The sequence below is a fragment of the Anolis sagrei genome, chromosome 9, assembly GCF_037176765.1.
Source record: "Anolis sagrei isolate rAnoSag1 chromosome 9, rAnoSag1.mat, whole genome shotgun sequence".
In the NCBI taxonomy this organism is placed as follows: Eukaryota; Metazoa; Chordata; class Lepidosauria; order Squamata; family Dactyloidae; genus Anolis; species Anolis sagrei.
The window spans coordinates 32,031,370-32,054,580 of record NC_090029.1 but is presented as its reverse complement, the minus strand read 5'-3'; the positions used below and the strand labels follow the sequence as shown (position 1 = coordinate 32,054,580).

Here is a 23,211-nt window from a genome sequence, read left to right as displayed (position 1 = left end):
CGTTGGCCTTTTGTTATGTTTGTTGTGCCTGGGGGACAGACAAACGAGGAAAAATCTGCTACTTCGTCTGAATGCCGCACTTTATGAGGGGATCAAAAGTTTTCAAATCTATCTAGAAGGTTCCGAAGCTGTCTGCTCAGGTGCAGAAACTACCATATGTACAATTCAGAGTTGACCACAACGGGAAAAGTTGGTTTCTGCTTAACTAACCCTTTTCCCTCCACCATCTTTCCATGCCACACAGTAGTGACTCCCATTTAACTCTGATGGGTTTACAAGCAAAGAAGTGAATTATTAACTATTTCATACAAATATCTGGATTCTTTCTTGTCAAGCAGCTTATTCTCCCCTCTCTCTTCAGCCATCTGCATAGCTAATGCGATACAAACATTGTTGTTTTCATGCAAATGGTTCTGTGAGCACAGCTCATCCATACCTGCTTTTGGTCTATAAAGAAGTTGGTTCTCAACCTGTGGTTTCCCAGCTGTTTTGGCCTACAACTCCCAGAAATCCCAGCCAGTTTACCAACTGTTAGGATTTCTGGAAGTTGAAGGCCAATCTGGGGACCCACAGGTTGAGAACCACTGGTCGATAACAATTATATTTAGCTTATGATGTTGATTTCATAGAGGGGAACGTCTCCTTAACCCTAAACCAGTGGTTCTCAAAATGTGGGTCCCCAGATGTGTTGGCCTTCAACTCCCCAAAATCCTGACAACTGGGATTTCTGGGAGATGTAGGCCAAAACATCTGGAGGACTCACAGGTTGAGAACCACTGCCCTAAATGCTGACAAAATGGGGCCCATTTTGGGTTACAGCGCAATAAAGGAGGGCTGGTTGGGCACTTTGTTTGGTGCCAATTTACAGAAACATGGGCCAGAGCTGTTAGACTGGAAATATTATTTCAAGCTCCTAAAGTAATTATTATCCCAAATAATTCCCATATTAAATAAATACTGGTTTTGGTTTTCTTCGTCTGCCTGGTTACATTCCTCCAAGAAATGCCAATTCCAATTAAAACAAAACCAAAAAACAATCAGTTTGCCTCCCTCCCCATTGCTCTTTAGCACGCATGGTCAAACTTGGGCCCTCCGGGTGTTTTGGACTTCAACTCCCACAATTCCTGGCCTCAGGCCCTTTCCTTTTCCCCCTCAGCCGCTTAAGCGGCTGAGGGGGAAAAGGAAGGGGCCTGAGGCCAGGAATTGTGGGAGTTGAAGTCCAAAACACCCAGAGGGCCCAAGTTTGACCATGCCTTCTCTATAGGTTTGACTTTTTTTCTCATAATTTTCCCTCTTCTTTCCTGAAAAATATGTAAGATGTATATAGAAATTATATTAAAAAAAAAAACATGCAGCATATGTACAAACCGAAAAGTTTAAAAAATATCAGCTTCATATACATGTCAATCTAATCGAATATATCAGAAATTAAATATTAAAAAATTACATTTTTTTTGTTCTAAAAAAAAGGAGTTCAAGAGACTCTGGGCAACCACTTCATTAAAGCTGTACAAATTATTTCCACTTGGAAATGTATTTACGCAAAACTTTTTTTTTAAGTTGCTATCTTTCAGGGTTGGCTCCGACACATAATTAATTCGTTTCCGCACTGTCAGTGCAAATCAACAATGGTCACCCTTAAAACTGTTCTGTATTTCTGCAGTTTCGTACTAAAAAAAGGTCACAAAAAACATTGGCTTTTGCATGTTTGTGGATCCCTTCAAAAAGAGTAAGCAACTAATTTGGGAACGGTAAAAAAAACCCGCTATTTACAGTATTTCTTTTTAAATATTTTTGCACAAAAAATGTCTAAATTCTGAGGATTGTTTATATGATACAAGAAATTCACCCGAACTCACGGCTTAAGTCCATAACATCTTCTCTAGTATGTAATCCCAGGTTTGCGCCCATGTGAAACACAGGTCCGTCTTGTACAGCAGTTTCCTTCACTGGCTTTATTCAATTCAGCCGTTCAAACAGCTTCTTTGTTCGTCTGAAGGCGATTCATTGCCTCCAACTTCTGCCTACAAGCTTCAGCTTCTTGCTCTTTCTTCAGAAGCTGCTGCCGGTACTTCTGTGCTTCTCGATTGGCCTCATCCAGCTGTTTCTGTAGAGTTTCTCTCTCCTGTTATAATAAAGAAACATTCTGTCAAACATGCAATCAAGTGTGGAAAAACTTACCTGTATATACTCGAGTATAAGCTGACCCGAATATAAGCCGAGGCATCTAATTTTACCACAAAAACTGGGAAAATGTATTGACTCAAGTATAAACCAAGGGTAGGAAATGCAGCAGCTACTGATAAATTTCAATATAAAAATAGATACCAATAAAATTACATTAATTGAGGCAGCAGTGGGTTAAATGTTTTTGAATAGTTACATAAAACTGTACTTTAAGATAAGACTGTCCAACTCTGATTAAACCATTATTCTAGCCTTCCTCAATGTAAAATAATAAATTCAATTAAAAATAATAGAGTAAAATAATAAATAGAGTAAAATAATAATAATAATAATAATAATAATAATAATAATAATCCAATACAACAGCCAGCAGAGCTGATGAAACCATATCCTCAGCTGTTGCAAGAAAATCGCACAGATGAACTACAAACAAAGGCACAACTCCGTGGCCCAAATGATTCACTAGAACTTATGTCACAAGTACCACCTGCCAGCAGTAAAGAATTGTTGGGATCCTAAACCTGTATGGGGGTATTGGGGTAATGATACAAAGGGTTTGCTAGGGTAGACCCTCTTTCACCCAGACTCAGCCCCCCCCCCCCCGAATCAAACTCAGCCCCCACCCCCGAATCAAAATCCTGGCTACAGGCCTGTCTTAATGCCAAAATATTTCCAGTAGCTGGATTGGGGCCAGAGCTAGGAAACGCTACTCAAAATTTGGATTATAGTTCTCAGGATTCCCAAGGAAGTATGTCTAAACACTCAGATCTAGGGCCCTTCCACACAGCCCTATAACCCAGAATATCAAAGCAGAAAATCATAGAATCATAGAGTTGGAAGAGACTTCGTGGGCCATCCAGTCCAACCCCATCCTGCCAAGAAGCAGGAAAATCGCACTCAAAGCATCCCCGGCAGATGGCCATCTAGCTTCTGTTTAAAAACCTCCAAAGAAGAAGCCTCCACCATACTCCAGGGCAGAGAATTCCACTACTGAACAACTCTTCCTAACGTTAGTTCTTCCTAACGTTCAGGTGGAATCTCCTTTCCTGTAGTTTGAAGCCATTGTTCCACATCCTAGTCTCCAGGGCAGCAGAAAACAAGCCTGCTCCCTCCCCCCTATTTATACATGGCTATCATGTCTCCTCTCAGCCTTCTCTTCTGCAGGCTCAACATGTTCATAGGGCTTGTTCTCCAGTCCCTTGATCATTTTAGTCGTCCTTCTCTGGACACATTCCAGAAAAGATCTTCAGTCATTTATGGACTCACCACCAAGGGTACTTCCACACAGCCATATAACCCAGAATATCAAGGCAGAAAATCCCACAATATCTGCTTATCTGAGTCCACACTGCTATATATTCCAGTTCAAATCAGATATTTTGGGATTTTATTCAGCTGTGTGGAAAAGGGCCCTAGAAGGGTTGAGATGTTCACTGCAAAGGCTCCTGTATTTGCATTACAGAAACCACAAAAAGAAATATTTAAATATTTCCCCCCCAAAGTCACTGCTCTTTAAATGTTGTTTTGATTTCTAATTTCTAATTTTGACAACCACTCACATAGCTGCTGATTCAACCCACCTGCTCTATTGTTGCCTGATTACAGAAGACTGCTTCAAGATAAAAAAAATACTTCAGTTCAAAGCAAGATACATTTTCTCCATCCTATAAAACATCCCAAATTGTATCTTTTATTGAAGCCAAATTATCTGTCTGAAATGCTACCACATTACATGATGCAAGAGGCAGGAAGCAGTCCTACTGCATTAAAAATAATTGCCATGGAAATAGCATTGTTCTGACCTCTACATACGCTCTTTTTGAAAAAAAAATACTCCACAAAGAAGTTAATTTCAGCCACAACATCCACCTCCATCATTATTTGGTACTATAATAAAGGAGACTGCCCATCTACTCACAGTGTTTTACTGAAATGAAACAAAAGATTAAAAACGAAGGCCTTCCATCTGAAGGTAAAGTACCTTTAAAAAACCACAATTCAATAATATCTTTATTTTATACAAATTATGGACAAACTATCTATCTCATATTTTGTATTGTGTTATTGTAGTGAAAAAAAATATGGCATGAAAATTAGGTTTTCCCAAATTTTTGCTTGTCTGTTTACACCAAAACTTGCACTATTACTGCAGGGATAAGAATTACATTTCCAACCATCATGGCATGTGTGAAAATATACACATTAAATCTTTTAGTAAGGAACATTTAATAACACTAAACAATTCCTAATTTGCACATTACTATAAGTCAATGATTCCCAACCTTTTTTTGACCAGGGACTAGTTGGACCAGGGACCACTCTCCAACATTAGTACCAAAAAGGTTACGAATCAGGTTTTGGTCAACTTTAGATTTGGGCTGGTTATTTGGGGTGCTGATTCATTAAATTGCATTTAATAGACCACATCAGCTTTAGTTTCTGATACAGAACATATGTCATCCAGTAGTCAACATCTGCTCGCTCACAGAAAACCATATTTAATGTTGTGGCACTATAAGAGGGTTTTGCGCAACCAGTCGCTCTCATTGCAACGGTATAGTAACAATGAGGCCACGGACCATATTTTAGTTATTGCACTGGTGATCCATAGACCACAGGTTGGGAACCACTGCTATAAGTGAACAAACATTTAGTTTAGAAAATCTGGATATAAAATCTCAGCCAAGAGATTCCTTACTTCTATTTCTGCTGAATCCACGCGGTTTTCAATTATCTCAATACACTGCCTCTTCATTGGCGGCTCTTCGCTGATGACTGTTTCTTCAGCAATGTCTGTTGCTGGTACTGTAAGGACTTGAAAGTAAAATAGGTTTGCATCAAACATATGAAAACTGAAAGGCTGCATTTGAATATTGTGATAGACCTTGGTTTATTGCAAAGTCTGGAATCCCCACCTTTTTCCACCCCTCATCAGAGAATATCAATATTGGGAGGAAATAGAAAGATGGGATTCGGAAGAGGAGAGAGGACAAATATTGATGAGTTTTATAGTACCATCTCCTTCTCCAAGATCCATTAAGAATTAAAGTTACAGGAGTCCCATCCCAGATCCAACTGTATCTCCGGTCCTTTCTACATGGCCATTTAAAATAGATATTATCGGTTTTGAACTAGACTATATGGCAGTGTAGACTCAGGGCCCTTCCACACAGGCCCTATATCCCAGGATCCGATTCCAGGTTTTCTGCTTTAAACTGGATTATGAGTGCATACTGTCAGATTATCTGGGATAAACAGAAAACCTGGGATCAGATCCTGGGATATAGGCCCTGTCTAGAAGGGTCCTTAGATACTCCAGTTTAAAGCAGATAATGTGGATTATCTGTTTTGATAATCTGGATTTTATGGCAGTGTAGAAAGGACCTCATTTTCCAGCACAGATGCAAGAAAAGGAGCTCTGGCTTTCACTGTCGATTAACCAAATCTTACACGTCTGTCTCCAACAATGGTTTATCTCAACTGCAATCTGTGAGACAAGTCAATTCACAGTTCATTGAATCTGTTTTGCATACAGTATTGTTAAGATTAAGAACTGTTTATCAGGTTCTGATGTGGTTTATAAAAATAAGGGCCAAACCTCACCCATAACTGCACCAAAGGGGAAAATTTTAAAAAATGCTGATTACTTTAAATTGATTAGATGATATTTTTCATTTTTCTCCCTTTCAACTGAAGCCATTTTCAAAAGAAAACAGTGAAAGTGATATCACTCAAAAAACCCTAATCCACCTCAAAAAAGCATCTCAGGCCCCTTTTACATTGCAATATAATCCAGATTGTCAAATCGGATAATCCACATTAGCTGCTCTGAACTGAATTTACCAGTCTACACTGCCAAATAATCCAGTTCAAAACAGATAATCTGGATTTTCTATGGCAGTGTAGAAGAGACCTCAGTTGAGAGACTCGACAGAATTAACAATTGCACAATAGGTAAAACAAATGACAAAAAAAACATTGGGCTGTTGTAGGTTTTTTCGGGCTATATGGCCATGTTCTAGAGGCATTCTCTCCTGACTTTTTGCCTGGATCTATGGCAAGAATCCTCAGAGGTAGTGAGGATGCTTGCCATAGATGCAGGCGAAACGTCAGGAGAGAATGCCTTTAGAATATGTCCATATAGCCTGAAAAAAACCTACAATAGCCCAGTGATTCCAGCCATGAAACCCTTCGACAAAAATACATTATTACCTACTATAGATGAACAGGAGGAGGAGCACAAAACAATGTTATTTCTAGACAAATTTAATTCATTATCACTGAAAGATTGCTACAGTGGCCTGCCCCTGCTAGGTACCTGCCAAGCTTCCAAATGTGGGTTTGCCTAGAGCAAATGATAACCTGCCATGAGTAGGCAGGTTCATACATAGAACAAAGCAGGCATGGGAGCACATGGCCAGGGGACATGCAGTTCCACAGCCCTGTTCCCTTTCTTCTGGCTACAGTTTCACCTCCATGAGGTCAAGTCGCTGCCTGTACATGTTGAAAACATGTTGGGAGCTATAACTGTTAACTCTCTTAACAAGCATACATTCCTGGACAGGTTTAGAATGGGGAGCATCCACAGTGAAGGAACAGGGCAAGGAAGATACACTTGTGAGCACTTCTCTTCCCGTGATTTTGATGATCTTTCCGACCAATGCATTTCAGTGTTGTATTCCAGGGCAGGGGCACCCCTGGACTTAACCACCACACACTAGTCCAGTATAAATCAGCAAAGAAATTTATTGAAGAAGATAAAAAAGGCAGAGCAGCAAAATAATAAAAACATCCAAGTCAAAAATATGAAATAGTCTGTAAAATCCATAATACAAAAGTTGAATCAAAAACTAGGAACACAAAAGAATCAGGATACAAAAGATAACATGAAATCCAAAACATAGCCTCAAGAATGAACCTTTAAACTTGAAAGCATAAAACTTGAAGTTTCTTTTTTTTTTTTTTGGTCATGTCAGGAGCGACTTGAGAAACTGCAAGTCGCTTCTGCTGTGAGAGAATTGACCATCTGCAAGGATGTTGCCCAGGGGACGCCCAGATGATTTGATGTTTTTATCATCCTTGTGGGAGGCTTCTCTCATGTCCCCGTATGAGGAGCTGGAGCTGATAGAGGGAGCTCATCTGCCTCTCCCCGGATTCGAACCTGCGACCTGCCAGTCTTCAGTCCTGCCAGCACAGGGGTTTAACCCACTGCGCTACCGGGGGCTCCTACTTGAATAGCTGAAGACATGAAACTAGAATTCCCTTGATGAGCTAAGCTAGAACTCAATTCAAGATACTGCTTAAAAATCAATGTTGACCAGACTGCTGAAAAATCCTTTTCGTGTTTCTAATAAAGCCATGAAATCATTCCATTTACCCTTGCAAACAGGTAACGGCTTTTTCTCTAACAAGCGCATTGACTTTTGGCAAGTCTGAGAATCAGCTCGGAATTTACGAAAGCTGTGCCTCCTATCTTTTGGTTCATTAGCCTCTCCACCTAGCAATTCATCTCCTGTACTCGCTTCCCTAGAGAAAGACTTCTCTGGGCCCCTCTCTGGAATGTGGCCTTCACTAATTACAGGAGACATAGAACGCTCAATTTCAGGACTTAAAATCTCATGCTGGCTCACAGGCTCAACAGGTCCAGAAATCCCATCATCCACTTCCACTTCTTCAGTGACATTAGGTACAATCATTGGCTGAATTACAACATTCAGCTGCAGGTCACAGATCTCGACTCCATTAACCCATATAGTATAATCCAACTTTCATTATTTAGACTTTTACAAATCACCATTCAGACATGACAGCCTCAAAGAAGGGATTCCAGGGTGGTTCGAACTTAATTATTATCTCGGATCAATTGTAAATGACAACAAGGTGATGATCCTGAGAAAACAGGAGTGATCCATACATCCCACTTCTAGCTCTGATTCATTTCTTAAATATATAAAGAAAAATGCTAGACTTAGGTAACAGCCAAAAGACCCTAGTTTAGTTAAGCCAGGGTTTTATGTATTCAACTTGCAATTGTATGGTGCGGACTTAAGATAAAGATCTTAAGTGTTATATACTTGCTTGTATTCTTCTTTTCCATAATGTGTTGCTATGTGTTCCATAGCAACACAAGGCATTTCTGGACTACACTGAGTTGATTGTCCAGTGACACACCAAATATTTATATGCATTGGGTTTTCTTTCCCCTCTTGTTTCCAACTCACCTTGCTGCCCATCTGGCATGGTCACAATAATGGGCTGACCCATTCCGCTGGTTGGAATTGAATGGAGATTTCCAAGCTGAATGCCATCCGTTACAATGGTAATCACCTGCTGACCTCCAGAACTCACAACCTGCTGAATTGCACCATCCACGGATTCTGCAGTCACTACTTCCTCCGTAGCCACAACTATTGAATGAATGAATCAATAAATATATAAATAAACACGAGGTACAACAAATGCACAATGGAGAACCTTCTTAGAGTAACACCAGAGGCACCCCAAGTGGTCAGCTACTGGTCAAAGGCCATTTAATAGAATGCCAAGTTTTTAAACTTTGTGTTTTCTGAAATACATCACAATTGTACCCTTGGTTCACTCCTGACACGATAAATAAATAACAAATAACTTTGCTGATCAACTAGGTTGCTTTTAGAAATTACCAGTGAGATTTAAATGAAATGTAGCAACAAAGCACTCAATTCCTCCATAAAAATTTGGCATCCTGCAGCCATCAAGCACAATCGGTTGTCGTGCCCTGTTTTGAGGTTTTACTCCCCCTACAGATATTTTTTTTGGACAACTGCAAACTTTGAAGCCCAATAACATCTCAGTCATTTGCACAGATGCTGCCATTTTGGCTACATAAACCACTTGGATAATGCTTAAATGCTGTCAATAGAAGGAACAGTGTATCACGCACTTTCAGAAATTTGGAGGCTACAGACAGTGTCATTGCTGTTGACTGTTTTTGGTCAAAAAGGTATTTAGCCGCTTGTGCTCCTTCTATTTTTATCTGTTTTATACTAATTTATGCAATGCTTTTGATATGAAATAAATAAATAAGAAATTATATTGCTTGCCTAAAGCTAGACTGCGACAGGTCTAGAAAATCTTTAAAGAACACCAAGAAAATTGATCTTTCTACAAATATTAAACACTGTACAACACTTGTGGAGCTTCTTGTAAATGAAAATAGGGATAGTCGTATTAAAGACAGGTAATAAATACATTATTATTATTATTATTTCGTCAAACAAACGGCATAATGGTATTTTGAATCCTGAGGATTCAAAATACCATTATGCCTTTTGTATGACGAAATAATAATAATAATAATAATAATAATAATAATAATAATAATAATAATGTTTAAAAGTCCTCATTTATATTGGAGAACTTCCAGTCTTCCAATTCAATGCTCCTTGCCCTGGCATATAAATTTTGGTATAGTATTTCACTCGATTTTTTAGTTTTTTAGGGGAAAAAACCTGATACAGTAGTGTTTGAAAGGGCAACACTATTTAGGGAGAATATTTATTTTTATTGTTGATATTTTTACGAAGCAAGAAAGTCTGAGTTTGCCCCATTTCTATAAATCTTGTTTTATTTCATTCCAGCTCTTTACTTAACTCGCTTGAAACAAACTTGAATTTTTGTTAGAGAATGTTATGACTAAATATTTCATTTTGTCTTCTAGTTAGATATCAGGTATCTCTACCATTTTAGAAGCTTCCTTAGGAGGCCCCATCCATACTGTTTCTTTTACATGTCAACGGGAAAAAAGTCAAAATGGTAAGATACCTTCTATATTTACATTCCAGCAAGATTGCATTCAAATTAAGGGACTTTGATGTTTATTGAAAACAGGATGGCCACCAGAAGGCTTTCTTGCTAAAACTATAGTGTATGATTTATGTCAGACATCAGACAGAACCCAGGAGCTTTCATCTTTTCCATTAATTACATTCCTATTTTGATTCAATCACGGATTCCTTTTTGAGCATTTCTGACATTATTATGAGAATTTTTTTAGAATTGTGTAGAAAAGACACAAATTGTGCCCTATGAGATGCATACAAGAATACTAAAGCTCTTTGTTTTAAAACTGCATCCACCTGCCCCACTACAAAGAAGTGGGATTACATGAAGGGGCACATTTTATTTCTTTCTTTCAAGAAACAATGTGAATTCGTTTCTAATAGGGAAATAATGTATTTTTTCTCACCTGGTGTTTCTGATGAGTTGGACAGTGGAGCTGAAGCTTCTGCTAAGGCTGCCAAAGTTGCGAGAACTGAAGTTGAGGAATTACCAAACTGGACAGCAGACATTCCAGTGTCATCTACAAAAATAATATATAAAGTGATCATCATGTTCTTTCCAAATCCAGGGCATGACATTTGCTTCAACAGAATTCCTATTTGCATATACCGTATAAACTCGAGTATAAGCCGACCTGAATGTAAGCCGAGGTGCCTAATTTTACCACAAAAAACTGGGGAAGCGTATTGACTCGAGTATAGGCCGAGGGTGAGAAATTCAGCAACTACTGGTAAAGTTCAAAATAAATAGATACCAATAAAATACATTAAATGAGGCATCTGTAATTTAAATGTTTTTGAATATTTACATAACACTGTAATTTAAGATAAGATTGTTCAACTCTGATTAAACCATTATTCTAAGCTTCTTCAATGTATATGTGTTTACGTATCCTTCCAATAATAATAGAGTAAAATAATAAATGTAATAATAATAATAGAGTAAAATAATGTCAATGTAATACTGATAAATAGAGTAAAATAATAAATGTAATAATAATAATAGAATAAAAATGTAAATATAATATGTAATAATAGAGTACAATAATAAATATAATAATAGAGTAAAATAATAAATATAAAAATAATAGTAAATAGAGTAAAATAATAAATATAATAAAATAATAACTGAGTAAAATGATAAATAACTTTGACTCGAGTATAAGCTAAGGCGCCCTTTTTGAGCCTTAAAAAAGGGCTGAAAAACCCAACTTATACTTGAGTATATATGGTATCTTGCCCACAATGGGTATAGTACAGACAAAATGGTGAAATGAATGGGAAAATGCTAATAGTGATACCTTCAGTGACATTCCCTGCTTTATTGAAAGGAATCACTATCCTCAAATCAAAAGTCTGGTTCCAAAACCAAACTTTAACTCTCAAATTCTTTCCCAAAGTCTGAGTTTCTCTTTCAAAAAGGTGAAGTCTAGGAAACAATAATAAAATAGATTTCTGCTGAAGTAATAGCTTGCTGGCACAGGGTGCTGCCACAGTCTTAAACAATTCTCTGTTATCCTCACTGCTATTCACATATACAAATGTTTGGTGCTGCTCTTCGACTCTTGTATTTACGGTACATTGTTTCTGTTTTTAAAGGTTGCATTTTGATGCCCCAACATGTGTTTTATTTTCCTTTTGTTGGCTGTTTGTTTTGACAAAGGTTATTAACCAAAATTAAAACATTGTATTGTAAGGATAGAATAAATGATACACATGATTTGTTAACAGCTTTGCTGAACTGGGTGTGCCACTTATTGACAAACTCATATACATTCAAATACTTGCTACATATGAAGCATTTTCAGAAGATACCAGACCTGTTAGATTCACCACCCCACCAGGTCCAATGATGAACTGCGGTGTCGCTGCATGTATCGTCACAGTGTCAGGACTTTCTGGGTTTGTGTTGATTTGATTCTGCATTGCAATCTATGTCCAAGAAAAAGAAAGAAAGAAAGAGCTGAAAGAATCAACAAGTCATGAGGCTAAAGACAAAGACCCACCCAGAGGAAAAGTGTTTTTACCATACATCAAGGGAACAACTGACCACATAGGGAAGCTGATGAAGAAACACAATCTACAAACTATCTACAGATCTGCTAAGAAAATCCAACAAATGCTACATTCAGCAAGGACAAGAGGGATCCTCTCACCTTTGAGGGAGCCTACTGTATACCATGTAGCTGTGGAAAGTCTACACAGAGACCACCAAACACAGCCTTGCTCAAACACGAATCAAGGAACATGAAAGGCACTGAAGACTACTTCAACCAGAGAAGTCAGCCATAGCAGAGCACCTGATGAACCAACCTGGACACAGCATATTATTTGAGAACACAGAAAAACTGGACAACTCTTAACAACTACCATGTCAGACTACACACGAAAAACCACTGAAATCCACAGACATGTGGAAAACTTCAACACAAAGGAGGAAAGCATGAAAGTTAATAAAATCTGGCTAACAGTATTTTAAAAAACTCTAAAATCGAGACAGTAAATAAAAAACAACAATAAAAAACAGGGAAATTCCAGACAAAAATCAATCAGGGCCAGCTAACACAACAAAGAATCCCACCAAGCAGCAACCAGCCACGCTTTCAATCTACAAGGTCATTCAATGCTAATCAAGGTGGCCAACGGCAACATTCACACTTGCCACTTCTTTTTCCCACTCTGGACATTTCACAGATATATAAACCTCACTTGCTTCGTTTCCAACAAACCTCACAACCTCTGAGGATGCCTGCCATAGATGTGGGTGAAACATCAGGAGAGAATGCTTCTGGAACAGAGCCATACAGCCCCGAAAACTCACAGCAACCCAGTGATTCTGGCCATGAGAGCCTTCAACAACACATCGAAAGAAAGAAAACTACAGCAGTGCATTGGTATATACACTAGGGCATGTTATATTAAGCTAGAATTGTATCAGTATGGTTCACATTGAGAAGTGAGACTGATAGAAGAAATATTTAAGGGACTGTGAAAGTGGTGAGATGAAACCATATGCACCTAGTAAGGGCCAGGTAGTTCAGGACACCAATAAAGAAAGATGACCTGAAAGCAGACTGGTCATCAGTTAAGCTCTCTCTCCAAGCAAACCAAGTTTAACCGTATCCGCATCATACACATACACACACAGGTCAAGGTAAAATCCACAATTCTGGGCCAAAAGCCTGCCCTTTGCACGCACGCGCGCACGCATGCACACACACACACACACACACACACATATATATATATGAATAGGTTGACTTATATAGGACTATATATGGTAATACATAGCAGTGGCAGAAAATTGATGGTATGGAAAACTAAAAACAGATTTATGGCGGCAAATTCTGAGTTACCTGTAGTATTTCTGCTAGGTCTTCATAACCATTGTCTATCGCAATGTCGAAAGCTGTTTTGCAAAATTTACTCTGCGTATGGACGTCTGCTCCATACTTTATTAAGAGTTCCACTACTTCTTGGTGATTGTGTTCTGTAGCCCAATGGAGAGCAGTCATCTTCAGCATGTCCTTTGCATTTACATCAGCACCGTGCTAGAATTAAAACAACAACAACAAAAATCAATTTGATGACATTTATGTCAGGAGTCAATAACCGAAAAACACTTGTGTAAGAGTTACTTCTGTTTCTGTTATCTTATAGCTGGCATTTCATGAATCACATAATCAAGTGAAGATTTCACTAAACAATCTTGCAGAAGGGAAGGCAACAAGGTTTTATTTCCTTCTTCAGCCATAACAATATTATAAACATAGCAAAAACAACACAAAAAACAGGGGTTCTGAGAAACAGGGTCATCAACTAGAATAACAAGGAAGTGCTCCTGTAGCAGAGCAGATATTATGTTTCTGAGCAATGCACTGATTCAGAGTTTAAGAGACATCTTTCCAAGATTTCATCACAGCCTTCAACAATACAGAAGACCTGCTATAAGAAGGAAGGCCAGAAAAGCTGCAGCCTTCTGGATGCAAGGAAATGTTTAAAAGAACATGGAAAAGAACATGCCCATTGGTTTACTACAGGAAAGCTCAAATTGGATGTTTCTGTGGCAGCAAAGGCATCATTCTTCGCTGTCAACATTGTATCTGCAATCGTGTCATCCAGTGACTAGCTCTTAACAAAGGATCTAGAAAGTTAGAGTCAGTTGTTAAACTAAAAAAAATGATGGTCCGGCTTTAACTGAAAAAAATTCTCAAGGAACTAAAATACACTAGATAAATACTAGCCATTTTGTTTTAACTTCAGTGTGGTAGTCTCAGAACTAGGAGAGATGGAATGTAAATAATATAAAATGAAATGCATTTCCATTTAGTACTATGCCAATGTGCAAGCATCTTATAGTTCAACTTCTGTGCAAAACCAAGAATTTGTTACCTTGAGTAAGACTTCAACTATGCATGCATGGCCTTCAGAAGCCGCCATATGCAATGGAGTCCTGTCCACTTTGGTTCTGGCATCCCGGCTTACTCCTGCTCTAAGTAACACTTCAGTGGTGGAGTAGTGCCCATACTGTGCTGCTAGATGAAGTGGAGATGTTCCCAACTGTAACATATGAAGCAAACAGTTAGCAAACAAACAAAAATAATACAAGGCCTTTCTTCCAACTTTAGCTACATTCATATAAATGTTATTTGTATGTTAACTAAGGGCCTTTCCACGCAGCCATATAATCCAGAATATCAAGGCAGATAATTCACAAGTATCTGCTCTGAACTGGGTTAACTGAGTCCACACTGCCATATAATCCAGTTCAAAGCAGTTAATGTGGGATTTTAAACAGCTGTGTGGAAGGGGCCATATTCTTCACAATAGTGCCATGTTTACTTTGAATTGGCACTGAATAACAAAGAGGAAAATGAAAAAGAACATGGTTTAAGGTAGAATTTTCTACAAATTCTTATGATATTCTAGGCAAAAGTTTTCCAGTTTTCCACATTTTGGGTTTTGCAATATTGGATTTGTGTGTGTGTGTGTCAGGAGTGACTTGAGAAACTGCAAGTCACTTCTGGTGTGAGAGAATTGTCTGTCTGCAAGGACGTTGCCCAAAGGACACCCAGATGAAATATTGATAATCGGAATAGAGGCCATCTTTACTGATATAACTTTCTTTAGCACAGCGGGTTAATCACCAGCTGCAGTAAATCTTGCCAACTGAAAGGTTGACAGTTCAAAGCTAGGGTGAGATCCTGACCTTCAGCCCAGCTCCCTGTCCACTTAGCAGGTCGAAAATAGCTATGTGAGTAAATAGATACCATGTTAAAAAGCTGGTAGGTATTTAGGCACTGTGATTCTACCAAAAAAGGAGGAAGTTTACAAAAAAGCTCTTCGGCAGGGAAGATGGAGCAACAATACCCCACTCCCCATGGCCGGAACTGAGCACAGCCTTTAATATGTCGAAGGATGGGAAAAGCCTATATATATACCTCTATCTATTTTGTCTGTCTTGTCATTGTATAATCGGCATTGAATGTTTGCCGTATATGTGTTCTGTGTTCTGCCCTGAGTCCCCTTCAGGATGAGAGGGGCAGAATATAAATACTGTAAATAAATAAATAAGTTTCAATTAAAACAAAATAGGAAGATTATAATTATTTTTGTGTTTTTGTATTGAATGAATGGCACAGGTTTTTTAAATAAGCATCCAGGACAGACTTTAACATTTAATTAAATGTATCCTTGTGCTCAGATAATACAACTTACATTACCACAAAGTTGAAATTGCACATTCCATCAGATATTTACACAGATTTATACAAAGTCAGAACTCCAAGGAACATTGCCTTATTTTGTGTTATCTTTTCCACCCCTGACTGCTTGCCACAAAGCACAGAATGGCAACATCAAGTAACTTCAGGGTTTTTACCGCAAGCAATTGCTCAGTCCCCAAGTAGATATTTAAGCTAAGCTGAGGGGATGCTAGACTGAGGCCAGTGTCTTATTAAATCTCAGAGCCAAATAGGAAATTAAACGGAATCTCTTCTTGCCAGAAAGCTTCCATAAATACACTATATATCCCATTATTGGGTTGTTGTAGGTTTTTTCGGGCTATATGTCCATGTTCTAGAGGAATTATCTCCTGACGTTTCGCCTGCATCTATGGCTAGCATCCTCAGAGGTAGTGAGGTCAGGAGAGAAACGTCAGGAGAGAATGCCTCTAGAACATGGCCATATAGCCCGAAAAAACCTACAACAACCCAGTGATTCCGGCCATGAAAGCCTTCGACAATACATATGCCATTATTAATAATAATGTGAGTCTCTAAGACAAGCATTGAACAGTGAATAGTGAAGGCACAAAATCAAGGATGTGATTTCATTTAGAAAGTATTTCCATTACCCAGTCTGTAGTAAAAGGTGCACCATTGGCCATCAAAATGCGAACTTCGTCATCTTGTCCTGCTCGTGCAGCCTCTAACAGCTTCTTTCCCAAATCTACCAGGGACATCTAGTAAAATATTTTAGATTGAAAAATTAGGCTTGCATCAGTTCTGGAAAGAGTGTTATCGATCTACTGCCAACTTTAAAGCAACTTTCTTGAAAAACAAAACATATTAGTAATATGGGACTTTGGACAACATAAGTCTAATTTGCAAAGAAGTACGCTTAAGACCAGCCATTGAAGAAAGTCCTCTCTCAAATCTCAAAAAGTACGTTTCCCAAAGATCTCATGGTTCAAGGAATCTTGTATGGGAGACTATGGCACAATCTGAACACATACTATATAGGGCACTATACATCACAAACAGCAATCTGGACTGTACACATAAACAGAAATTTCCATGGAGTTGTTGTCAAGAGAAAGCAGTTTGTCTGACTGTTGCTCTAAAAATAGCCCTAAATAAAGTAGATAAACAGCATCTAATTAAAGCATTGTCATGGTGGCCTAAATAGCCTAAAACCACCAGATCTGGCCTTATCTTTGGCATTACTCAGAAGTGATTTTGCCAGTTCCTTTCTTTGAAATATGTGACTTCGTTGGTGGCCTCCCATCCAAGCATTAACCAGTGGTGATCTTGCCTAACTTCCAAGATCAGATTGAATCTGGTGCCTTAGGGTATATAGGCTACCTAGTGAAGAACTACTCTCCTGAATTATCCTATAGTAATTCAGGTATTGATACTGTTGTAACCCAATTTTGGAATTTTTATTTTTCTTGTGATGACTACAAAATTTAATGTTGAATGGTTTATTTCTGTTTGGTTTGTGTAAGTCAGGGTTTCACAACCTAGGGGTTGGGACCCCTGGGGGGGTTGCGAGGGGGTTTCAGAGGGGTCGCCATTTCTGATTGTCTTAGGAACCCCTTTGGCAGAGAAGGATGAAGATCTCTCTGCCTATCCTTTCCTTCCTTTTTGGAAACAGATGGCGAATCCTCCTCATATATCTTCTTGGCTGAGAGGCTAGCCAATCTTCCACTGTGATTGGCTAGCCTCTCAGCCAAGAGGAGGGCTGTCTCCAAGCAGGGAGGGGAGAGCAGGCGTGCTTGGTGCATGGCAGTGTGGTGCACATGTGTGGGTGAGGGAGAGTGTGCAAGGCTGGAGGTAGGCTCATACCAGCAAGTCCCTTCAAGGGATGGGGGTTCTGTGTGGGAAGCTTGGTCCAATTCTACCATTGGTAGTGTTCAGAATGCCCTTTGATTGTAGGTAAACTATAAACCCCAACAACCACAACTTCCAAATGTCAAGGTCTATTTTCCCCAAACCCCACTAGTGTTCACATTTGGGTATATTGTGTGTTCATGCCATGCTTGGTCCAGATTCATCATTGTTTGAGACCACAGTGCTCTCTGGATGTAAGTGAACTACAACTCCAAAACTCAAGGTCAATGCCCACCAAACCCTTCCAATATTTTCTGTTGTTCATGGGAGTTCTCTGTGCCAAGTCTGATTCAATTCCGTTGTTGGTTGAGTTCAGAATGCTCTTTGATTGTAGGTTAACTATAAACCCCAGCAACTACAACTTCCAAATTATAAAATGAATCCCCCCAACCCCACCAGTATTCAAAAGTGGGCATATCGAGCATTTGTGCCAAATTTGGTCCAGTGAATGAGAATACATCCTGCATAACAGATATTTACATTACGATTCATAACAGTAGCAACATTACAGTTATGAAGTAGCAACATAAATAGTTTCATGGGCACCACAACATGAGGAACTGTATTAAGGCGTCACATTAGGAAGGTTGAGAAACACTGGTGTAAGATATATAACAACACTTTGTTATGTTTGGTGTTTTTTTCTTCAAACTGGCCATAATCTTGTTCAGAATGGGGTTTCATTCCTTTCACCTAAACCACTTTAATCTATGAGTTGTGTTTATATATTTTTATGGTCATTTAATTTGATAAGCATCATAATTGTGTATTGTATTCATGGTTCTTAGGGGAACAAAGGAAGAAATATTTTCCATACAGTACATTGTCTCTGAAAAGATTATATAGAACTGGAAGTTCTGAATACTCTCTTAAAACTTGCTGCCCTTTGCATATTTCATACAGATTACCTAGTCTTAAAAAGAAGACAAAAAAAAACTGAACAGGGTTCTTACCTACTGGAGGTTAAGTATCACTTATCCAAAGATTTTAGACCAAATGGGTTTTGAATGTGTTTTTTTTCTTCAGATTTTGGAATATCTGTATTCGCATATACCTACAAAATGAGCTATCTTGGAGATGGGGTCCAATTCTAAACACAAAATCCATTTTTATTTCTTAACATAGGGTTAGAGTAATTTCATACAATATTTTAACATTTATTCATGAAACTAAGCTTGTGTGCGCTGAAGCTTCAGAAATCAAAGATGCTACTATTTTAGCCACTCATGTGGGTGATTTGGAATTATTTTGGATTCTAGAATTCCAGATAAAGGGTGATCAACCTGTACCTCCATTTTGGACTGCTTTTTGGCAAAACTAAATCTGACAAAAGGAAAATATGTCACCTGTAACGAGAAGAGCACAGGAGACAGACCCAATCCAGTTATTGGAAATTAAGGAATAAATCCAACTCTTAGTCCCAACCAAGGTAGATCCACCAAATCGATTGGTTCCCCTGATGTATGAGAAGAATACTTTTCCTCTAGATTGATCTTTGCCTTTACTTTCATGGCTTGTTCTTGGTCTTGCAGCTCTTCTGATATCTGCTATGGAATAGTATTCTAGACCACTGGACATTCCACAGATATATTTACACTCCACTTGCTTCATTGCCAATAGAACTCTGAAGATGCTATCAGCCATAGATGCAGATGAAACGTTAGGAGAATGCTACTGGAATATGGCCATACAAGCCAAAAAAACTCACAGCAACCTAACAACACACATTATTTCAATGCCCCGTTCCCATCCCTTCAAATGAAGCCTCTCCTGCTCAGAAACAAAATGAATTTCAACAAGGACAAATGTAAGATACTACACTTAGACAGAAAAAAATGAAATGAAAAGATACAGAATGGGTGATGCCAGGCTTGCCAACAGTCCCTATGAAAAAGATATTGGAATCTTTGTGGGCAACGAGTTGAACATGAGCCAATATTAATACAGCACCTTAAAAATCCAATGGGATTTTGGGCTGCATCCAAGAATCTTGTGCCTAGATCGTGGGAGGTCATGGTGCCTTTGTATTCTGCCTTGGACAGACCTCACTTGGAATAACACTGTGCCCAATTCTGGGCCCCACACTTCAGAAGAGATATTGACTCTAAGCGGAAAATGTCCAGAGGAGGGTGACTAAAATGATCAAAGGTCTGGAGACCATGCCCTATGAGGAGTTCTTAAAGAACTAGGAATGTTTAGCCTGCAGTAGAGAAGGTTTAGAGGAGATATTATAGCATAAATATGTGAAAGGGCATTATAAGGAAGAACAGGGTTGTTTTCTGCTGCCCTGGAAACTAGGGGCCCTTTCACACAGCCATAGTTTTCTGTTTATCCCAAATTATCTGGCAGTGGAGAGTCATATAATCTGGGGCCCCTTCCACACAGAATAATATCCCATATTTGCTGCTTTGAATAAGAATATATGGCAATGTGAACTCAGATAACCCAGTTCAAAGCAGATATTGTGGGTTATTCAGCCTTGATATTCTGGGTTATAAGGCGGTGTACATCGGCCTTTGGATGACAATCCCATATTATCTGAGTGTGGACTCAAGATAACCCTGTTCAAAGCAGATATTCTGGGATATACGGCTCTGCAGAAGGGCCTTAAGTCCAAACTGCCATATATTTCAATTGAAAGCAGATCTGGGATTGGTTGCTATGAGTTTTCTGGACTGTCTGGTCATGTTCCAGAAGCATTATTGCTGGATGTTTCACCCACATCTAGGCATCCTCAGATATTGTGAGGTATATTGGAAACTAAGCAAGGGGGTTTATATAATGTGGGATTTTATTCAGCTGTGTGGAAAGGGCCCAGGGCAGAAAATACTTTTTAAAAAATAAGTTAGATCAAACTAACAAAGATCTGTGTGTTGTCAAAGGCTTTCATGGCTTGAATCACTGGATTGCTGTGAGTTTTCTGGGCTGTATGGCCATGTTCCAGATGCATTCTCTCGTGACGTTTCACCCACATCTATGGCAGGCATCCTCAGAGGTTGTGAGGTTATCTGAGTCCACACTGCTACATATTCCAAAGCAGATAACGTGGGGCTTTATTCAGCTGTGTGGAAGAGGCCTAGGATACAATGGAGCCATGGGTTCAAATGACAGGAGATTCCAATTTGAATCTTAGGAAGCACTTCCTGACTGTAAGAAGAGCTGTTCAGCAGTGGAACTCCTGCCTTGGATTGTGGAGGAAGCAACTTCCTTGGAGGCTTGACAACAGAGGCTGGATGGCCATCTCTCAGGGGTCTTTGGTTGTGCTTTTCCTGCTGCCCTGACTCACTGTGAGGTGAGCTGTGAGGACAGGAGAACTGTTCAGCAGTGGAACTCTCTGCCCTAGAATGTGGTGGAGGCTCCTTCTTTGGAGGCTTTGAAACTGAGACTGGGTGGCCATCTGTCTGGGGGACTTTGGTTGTAATTTCCTTGCTTCTTGTCAGAATGGGGTTCGAGTGGATGGCCCATGGTGGAAAGGCCCTGGGTTATATGGCTATGCGGAAGGGCTGCTTCCTTGGAGGCTTGGAAACAAGAGGCTGGAAACAAACTACAGGAAAAGAGATTCCACCTGAACATTAGGAAGAACTTCCTCACTGTGAGGAGAGAGATGTTCAGCAGTGGAACTCTCTGCCCTAGAATGTGGTGGGGGCTCCTTCTTTGGAGGCTTTGAAACTGAGGCTGGGTGGCCATCTGTCTGGGGGGCTTTGGTGGTCCTTTTCCTGCTGTCTTGAAGAATAGGGCGCAGAACAACGGCTGTAAACGACAGGAAAGGAGATTCCACCTGAACATTGGGAAGAACTTCCTCACTGTGAGGAGAGGAGAGGTGTTCAGCAGTGGAACTCTCTGCCCTAGACTGTGGTGGAGGCTCCTTATTTGGAGGCTTTGAAACTGGGACTGGGTGGCCATCTGTCTAGGGGGCTTTGGTTTGGATTTCCTTGCTTCTTGGCAGAATTGGGTTGGAGTGGATGGCCCATGGTGGAAGGGCCCTGGGTTATATGGCTGCTTCCTTAGAGGCTTGGAAACAAGAGGCTGGAAACAAACTACAGGAAAAAAGATTCCACTTGAACATTAGGAAGAACTTCCTCACTGTGAGGAGAGCTGTCAGGAGAGGAGACCTATTCAGCAGTGGAACTCCCTGCCTTGGAGTGTGGAGGAAGCTGCTTCCTTGGAGGCTTGGAAACGAACTACAGGAAAAGAGATTCCACCTGAACTTTAGAAAGCACTTCCTGACTGTAAGAAGAGCTGTTCAGCAGTGGAACTCACTGCCTTGGAGTGTGGAGGAAGATGCTTCCTTGGAGGCTTGGCAAGAGGCTGGATGGCCATCTCTCAGGGGGGCTTAGGTTGCGCGTTTCCTGCTGCCCTGAAGAATAGGACGCAGAACAATTCCTGCAAACTACAGGAAAAGAGATTCCACCTGAACATTAGGAAGAACTTCCTCACTGTGAGGAGAGCTGTTCAGCAGTGGAACTCACTGCCTTGGAGAGTGGAGGAAGCTGCTTCCTTGGAGGCTTGACAACAGAGGCTGGATGCCCATTTGTTAGGGGGACTTTAGTTGTGCTTTTCCTGCTGCCCTGAAGACTAGGGTGCAGAACAACGCCTGCAAACTACAGGAGAGGAGATTCCACCTGAACATTAGGAAGAACTTCCTCAGTGTGAGGAGAGGAGGTGTTCAGCAGTGGAACTCCCTGCCCCAGAATGTGGTGGAGGCTTTGAAACAGTCTTGGTGGCCATCTGTCTGGGGGGCTTTGGTTGTGATTTCCTTGCTCCTTGGCAGAATGGGGTTGGAGTGGATGGCCCATGGTGGTCTCTTGCAGCTCTTTCATTCTGTGGGACGGTAGGCCTCAAGCCTGTCAGAAGCAGGGGAGGAAAAGCGGCGCGAGGGGGGAGTTAGAGAGGCCTAGTTCACCCGGGGAGGCCTCGCGAGGGACCCGAGTGTGGAGGCAAGGCGGCGGCGGAAAGGAGGGCCTTCTCCCCGGAAGGAAGGAAGGAAGAGAGGAAGGGAGGAAGGAAGGCCTTTCCTTTCCCCGCCTGACAGGAAATCCTGGCTGGGCGCGAGCGAGGAGGAGGCGAGGGCCGCGACGAGGCGCCGGGTTCCGGGGGAAGTGGAATTATTTTTTACCAGCCCAGGAGAGAGAGATCCACTTCCACATCCGGTAACAAGCAGGGGCCTCGCCAGCAAGGGCGCCGACTGACCTGGAAAAGCTTGGCTGGCCGCGGAAAGGAAGAGGAAGGAAGGAAGGAAATGAGGGGGGGGGGGAGGGCCGGGCGCCGCTTACCGTGCCTCCGCCGGAGAAAGAAGCAAGCAAGGAAGGCCTCTTTCGCCGCCTCCTCCGCCGCGTCTCTGAGGCGCCCAAAAGCCCCGCCAAAGAGTCCCTCTCGGCGCTGTGGCGGAAGGACACCGGCAGGGAGCGCTCTTCACGAGACAGGCCTCTGCCAGGAGGAGGCGGAGGAGGGTTCTGCTCCTTCCCCAAATCCCTTCGCCTGGCAAAAAGGAACCACTCTGAACATATTCACTCCTTATTATTACTCAACTTTCCTTATTCCAGATAGGGATTATTTTTTTTTGTATCTCGGAGGCCTCACAAAAGAAGCAG

General features: G+C 40.5%; 1 protein-coding gene across 2 annotated transcripts; it reads right to left on the bottom strand.

The window, feature by feature from the left end:
* Nucleotides 1-1,198: 1,198 nt before the first annotated feature.
* Nucleotides 1,199-23,181, bottom strand: GABPB1 (GA binding protein transcription factor subunit beta 1). Of its 2 annotated transcripts, none has more exons than XM_060755228.2 (9): nucleotides 22,894-23,181; nucleotides 16,363-16,470; nucleotides 14,400-14,567; nucleotides 13,364-13,558; nucleotides 11,828-11,939; nucleotides 10,415-10,528; nucleotides 8,409-8,594; nucleotides 4,886-5,001; nucleotides 1,199-2,125 (listed from the first exon to the last, which is right to left on the bottom strand). In XM_060755228.2, the coding sequence occupies exons 2-9, from the start codon at nucleotides 16,468-16,470 to the stop codon at nucleotides 1,973-1,975; spliced, it is 1,152 nt and encodes a 383-aa protein (XP_060611211.1). In that variant the 5' UTR covers nucleotides 22,894-23,181; the 3' UTR covers nucleotides 1,199-1,972. The 2 variants fall into 2 exon arrangements, with proteins under 2 accessions (XP_060611211.1, XP_060611212.1); XM_060755229.2 differs by lacking the exon at nucleotides 22,894-23,181 and adding an exon at nucleotides 22,737-22,832.
* Nucleotides 23,182-23,211: the final 30 nt, after the last annotated feature.

Bases quoted from the DNA above. Each gene is read 5' to 3' on its own strand.
- GABPB1 (XM_060755228.2), bottom strand. From the start codon at position 16,470: ATGTCCCTGGTAGATTTGGGAAAGAAGCTGTTAGAGGCTGCACGAGCA. The intron at 13,559-14,399 runs GTAACAAATTCT...TTTTAATTCTAG, and splicing joins TAGTTGAAGTCTTACTCAAG to CACGGTGCTGATGTAAATGC. The intron at 10,529-11,827 runs GTCTGGTATCTT...TTATTTTTGTAG, and splicing joins TGGGGTGGTGAATCTAACAG to ATGACACTGGAATGTCTGCT.